The sequence below is a fragment of the Solanum pennellii genome, chromosome 3 (assembly GCF_001406875.1).
Source record: "Solanum pennellii chromosome 3, SPENNV200".
NCBI lineage: Eukaryota > Viridiplantae > Streptophyta > Magnoliopsida > Solanales > Solanaceae > Solanum > Solanum pennellii.
Genome location: NC_028639.1, coordinates 11519532 through 11525218, shown reverse-complemented (window position 1 = coordinate 11525218; position 5687 = coordinate 11519532). Strand labels below are relative to the sequence as shown.

General features: G+C 34.1%; 1 protein-coding gene across 5 annotated transcripts; it reads left to right on the top strand.

The window, feature by feature from the left end:
* Positions 1-544: 544 nt before the first annotated feature.
* Positions 545-5687, top strand: LOC107012642 (vicilin-like seed storage protein At2g18540). Of its 5 annotated transcripts, none has more exons than XM_015212524.2 (7): positions 545-656; positions 1471-1572; positions 1665-1916; positions 2166-2285; positions 2530-2627; positions 3008-3218; positions 5257-5687. In XM_015212524.2, the coding sequence occupies exons 2-7, from the start codon at positions 1491-1493 to the stop codon at positions 5340-5342; spliced, it is 849 nt and encodes a 282-aa protein (XP_015068010.1). In that variant the 5' UTR covers positions 545-656; positions 1471-1490; the 3' UTR covers positions 5343-5687. The 5 variants fall into 5 exon arrangements, with proteins under 5 accessions (XP_015068010.1, XP_015068013.1, XP_015068012.1 ...); XM_015212527.2 differs by having other exon boundaries at positions 549-656; positions 1479-1572; XM_015212526.2 differs by having other exon boundaries at positions 549-656; positions 1476-1572.

Genomic DNA, 5687 nt, shown 5'->3' with positions numbered 1-5687 from the left:
GAAATCTAGGGAGAGATACAAATGACAACAATTTGTTACAGGTCACAATTAAATCAAATTATGGTTATCACATTTAATTTGAATTAATAAGGAAAAATTACATAAATTGATACATTTCAATAAATAATTACTGATTTTAGCAACACTTTTTATTTATTACCATTTATAGCAATCCTATGTTAAATCTGTCATATGTATTAAAAGTGAATTATGTATGCAATATATATGAATTATAATTATTTTTAAAATATATTATGTTTGTTTGGTAAAAATTTGACACATTGTATTATAAGTGAATTAAAATATGTGATAAATGAATTATTTATCATTAAAATTTGTATTATATATGAAAAAAATTGTTCTTTGTAATATGAATTAAACTTGTATTATAAATAAATTAAAAGTGATCAAGTAAAAATGAAATATTATTGCTATAAATGATAAATATTTTGTTATTACAGTTTATTTATGTAAGTTTCCCAATTAATAATTTGTTATAATATAGATTCTTTTTTTGGCTTATAAATTCAACAAAACTTAAAAAGACAAATTTGTTAGAAAAAAATTAAAAGAAGTCTGTTTATTCTTTCTCTTCACATACCGCCGCCGTCCTCAGCCGTTCTCCGCCTCTGTACTCTGTTTTTTCTTGATAATTGGTATACCAGTTGATAATGATGTTAAAGTTTTGCGTTAAAGTTTCCATCTTTCATTGACTTTATGATGAATGAATGAATGTGCATATAGAACATACAAATAATCTGGGATTTCACTTTATATGCTTTTGTTTTGTTGTTCTGAGCTACTTTAGTTTTCAAGCTTGCTGGGCATAAATTATGGATGACTCAAACAGTTAGGCTTCTAAATTGATTTGCATTTTTTCTCTTCGACAAACTGATTGGTTACTTTCAATTTTAGGTGTTCTCTTCTCGAGGAGTGAGATCTTTTTATTCTGTTCACCTATGTTGTTCTGACTCTTAAAAATGTCAATGGGTGGATGTTGGATTCTCCCTAGTGTATTTTTGGAGAATCCGACATCGGTGCAACATCCAAAATGAAGAGTCTGCACAACTTAGGTTTCTCTTTGAAGGAAACTTTTTGTATATCTCTGTTGAAAGTTTGGTTTTTCTTTTATGAGGGTCTTTGTTATGTATTTGAATCGGATTGCTTAGAAAATATATGGAGTGGGAATATGTGATCAAGAAAGTGTTTTTAGTGTAGTACTATAACAAGATTCATAAATTTCAATGGAAGGAAATGGCGTTGGGTTTAATTAGGATCCTAGATACAGTAAAACGCGATTTGTCGAATGAGCCAAAGATTGGGAAGTAGGGTGCCCATACATCATGCTGAACCAGTAGAGAGCAGAGAGCTTATTATAGAACTCCTTCCTTTACCCCGCAATTTTTCTTATCACAGTTTTTAGTTTGACGTCTACCAAACAATGATATTGATTGTGCCCTTTTATGCAAGAGGAGAAGTTGGCTAAGGCAATGGAAGAAAACAAGAGGAAGAAGAAGAGAGCTCATGTGCTAACTAGAAGAAGAGATGAACAACATCTCTCAAATTATAAAGGTAATCGACATATAAAAGTCAATTTGAATTTTACTGTGATTATCAAATTGCTGCAATCTTTTTTTGGTTTTTGATTAGTTTTGATGAATCAGATAATGTGGATGGAGAAAAGGAGAACAAATCTGCAAAGAGGAAGAAAAGGAAAGATGTCAGACTTGATGAAACTGAAAGTTTGGAAATTGATCAATCTAATGAAAGAGAGGATGCACTTGGTCAAGAAAATAATGTATCCGCTATGAAAAGGAAATCCAGAAAGAAGAAGAGAAAAAGTGAGAAGAAAGTACAGAGGAATGAGACTGTTGATCATTATGTTGAGGCTAACAATGATTCAGATCAGAAAAGTGGTAAGGAGAGATTTTCTAGTGTCTCAGTTGTCTCTCTCTCTCTCGTATTTCCTTTTACTGTAAGTTTAAAAGAGCTAAGAGTTCAGGAAGACACCTCTTAAAGTGACATCTCCATTTTTGTGCAGAGACAAAGGAGAAAAGGAATTAATTTTACTGGTCTGATTTTTTCTAACTGTTAAACAGACATGATATTGTCAGTGCCATATTGCTTACCCCTAGGAAAGCCAAATGATGTTGTCGAAATTGCAGAGAAGGATCATTCACTCACAATAACGCCGGACAACTTGGTGGAAAAGAGAGGACAAGCAGGAGATGAAGAGATTGATGAACTATCTTCTGGCGATGAGGATTGCTCGAAAGGAATGAGAAGTAAGAACATATATATACCTGAAAAATTGCCACTTACCTGTTGCTTGGCTCCAGTTCTACATGTGAGATTGGAAGTTGGATTTTCCTTCTCAATTATCTCAAGGAGAAACTCTAATCATTTGTTGCAGTTGCAAAGTTATTCTGCTGTTGTATATTTTTTCAGGGAAATGTTGATATGGCCACTTACTCCAGTAATGTTATATTGTTTTGCTTCCTTATTAAGAAGAGATCTCCTTTATTGCAGAGTGGGTACTCGATTATTACCAGAGTAGGCCTGGTTTGAAGGTGTTGCAAGAAAGAATTGATGAGTTTATTACTTCTTATGAGGCAAAAAAGGAACAGGTATATCATTTCTCCAGAATGTTCTTTTGCTGTTAATGATTTTGTTGAAGTACTTGGAGGAATGCTAGGATGTTTATGAGCTCTATTATGTCTAGAGCTGGTTAATGCTTCAGTTTCTAGAAAGAAAATGGACAACTTTTGCAGAATTTTGCTCATATCATGAATAAAGTTTCATAGTAATCTTGAAATGTTTCGACTGACAGAGAATGATGCATTATGTAAAAAATGTTAATGCCCTGAACCAATCATGTTCTATACATCTGATGGTTGGATTTTATTTTCATTATATGTGGTTAACATGTATGTTTTCTTGTTTGATGAACTGGAGAGTAGTCTCTTCTTATTTTTTCTTTCATATCTGGCTTATTCTGTTCATACAGGAAAGGAAAGAAAAAGAAGCCCTTGCTGCAGAAGATGGCTGGACTGTTGTCGTACATCACAAAGGAAGGAAAAAGACAACTGATTCTGAAACTGGAATTGCAGTTGGTTCTGTTTCCCAAGCTGCAGTCATGGATAATATGGACAAAAAGAAAAAGAAAGATGTGGGTTTAGATTTCTACCGGTTTCAGAAAAGAGAAGCAAAGAGAAATGGTATGCTCATTGTATTTTTTATTTTCTTTATACTCCCTTGCTCCATTTTCATCTACTTCCTATCCTTGGTCACTTTTTTCATTCAAGGGGAATAGCAAGATTCTCAAATGTTACATCTCATTAAAAAACTTATGGGTGAACAAGTATACCGTTATTTCTTATCTTACCTCGCCCCGTTGAAAACTATCTGGGATGAAGAGGGTTATCCTTTTCAAAGTGTTAATTGGCCTATTATAGTTAGGGTGTGTTTTGTATGAAGGAAAATGTTTTCGACTTCCAAGTAAGTTTCTTAATTATTTTCTCGTGTTTGGTGAATAAGCAGAAAATATTGTCCCAAAAACATTTGTATATAATCTAGTCAAAAACTATTGTGGTTGCATGGTCATCTAGAGGTGTGGAGGTGGTTGGGATGGGGGCTATGGGGTTAGGAGTGGGGTGGAGTGTGTTGGAGAGTGTTGGTGTGTAAATACCACGTATGAAACTTATTTTCCCTACTTTCACTAGGGAGGTCATTTTCCTCATTTTTAAGGACTTGTTTTCCTAGAAAAGTGTTCTCCAAAAATTTTGAGCAATCAAACATGAGAAAAGTGGAAAACGTTTTCTTCTATTTGAAACACACACTATGTTGTTTATTATTTGATTCTTGTAAGAGAAGTATGATTTTAGCAATTTGATCTGCATGTGTATTTGCACTGTTTCCACAAATGCCTCATTCTGTATCGTTGAATGAATTGTTTGGTATCTAAATAAGTGAAAAAAGGGAGGTTCATCTTTATCAATATATTGAATGCTTCAAAAGTGCTTGTCATGGCATATGGTCAAGTTTGAGCCTGAGACAACCTCTTGGAGTACATCAAAAATTGGGACTTGAAGCCGCCTAAGAAAAACCTTGGATTTAATTTGGTGTCAAAGAGTTATATCTTATATATGCTTGTTCTTGAAATCGTTTCTTTTCAAGGATGAGTGGAATCTGTCTTAATCTTCCGTCAAGGTACACTTCTTCTCTTACATCCATATATCTGCGATCTGATACCTAGTGGTAGATCTGAAAATTGGCACAATCTCTCTCCTTTCTCAAGCCCCAACTTACTCTTTTTCCTCCATGCACCCAATAGTCTGAAGTTTCTTGTCCCCTTCTTTGTTTTCCATGTTTTTCTGGTCGACTCTCTTCTAGTCGTCATTGTCATATCTCCCAAATATTAAAACCTTTTTTTTTCTGGTTGAGAATTGATACTGGGCTGGCAACTTTGATTTAGGGAAGAAATCATCATCTTTTGTTTTAGGGTTTGAATGAGAAATAATATTTGGATCCATATAAGTGGGAGGAGAACTGAGAATTGACCATTAAACATCTCTCAGTTGCCCTTTTCCCTCTTTCTTTATTTTGTGTTGGCAAAAGATGTTAGATTACTCCTTCATCTCTTGAACTGATATCATACAGAGTTTCTTTTTTATTTTCCTTGCTTTTTCCAGCCAAATGTTAATACGGACTACGTAGAAGCTGAAGCTAGTTTGTAATCAAAATTTTAAAAACAAATAGGAGAAACAAGAATAATTGGTGTAGAGAAGCTGGTTAGTTACCAGTTTCAAAAAAAAAGAAGCAGCTGGTTTTGTACAAAGTAAAAAAAAGACCATCAGAATTAGTACATCCTATTATGTGAAACTGGTTATCAAGTGGTTGATGGGGGTGCGTAGAGGGGGAAGCGCTAAGGTGCATCTTGGTTTACGGCCTGCAGGTAGCTATTAGGTCTTTGTTACAAGTCACACGAGTTTGGAAGACAATAGATGTTGGTTTACTTGAATTATGTGTTAAGTAATTTACTCCCACTTGTATATTTGTGTGAAATTTTCCATCAATAATCCATGTTAGCTAGATTTCTCCTAAAAGTCTCTGCATTGACAGTTCTGTAGCATTCGAGCAGGCCATTCACTTTATGCAATTGATTTCTTCTTGTTTTTCTACTAGCAACTGAATCTCAATATGCTTGCTTGCTTGTTATTACTCTCAGATGACCGCTAACATGCTTGTTATATGCAGAGATCATGGTGCTGCAGAGCAAATTTGAGCAGGACAAGAAACGGATACAGCAGTTGAGAGCTGCAAGAAAATTTCGACCTTACTAAACAAAATACTACAATTTTTCTTGAAGGGAGTTGTTATAAGCTAGAAAAGAGAGGATCGGAAGGTTTAGGGAAAAAGGGGTTCCAATGATAACCACATTACCTTAACTTGAGTGCATATTCATTTACTATGGTTTAGTTTCCGAGCTCATCAATTATTTTATCAGGTAAGTCCATCCATAAAAAATGCACATGAATTTTGTCATAGAGGCAGGCGACTTGGCGATTAATATGATAGACGGTAGATGTCATCGCATCTATATATGGATATTGAAATATGTATTGATTTGTCTACTGAAAGTGTATGCTTTTTCTTGTTAATGGTGGAAGCTGTCAAATGTTTGTAAA

Coding starts and splice junctions, on each gene's coding strand:
- LOC107012642 (XM_027915179.1), top strand. Junction 1,573..1,664: donor ACATCTCTCAAATTATAAAG/GTAATCGACATA, acceptor TTGATGAATCAG/ATAATGTGGATGGAGAAAAG. Junction 2,628..3,007: donor ATGAGGCAAAAAAGGAACAG/GTATATCATTTC, acceptor CTGTTCATACAG/GAAAGGAAAGAAAAAGAAGC.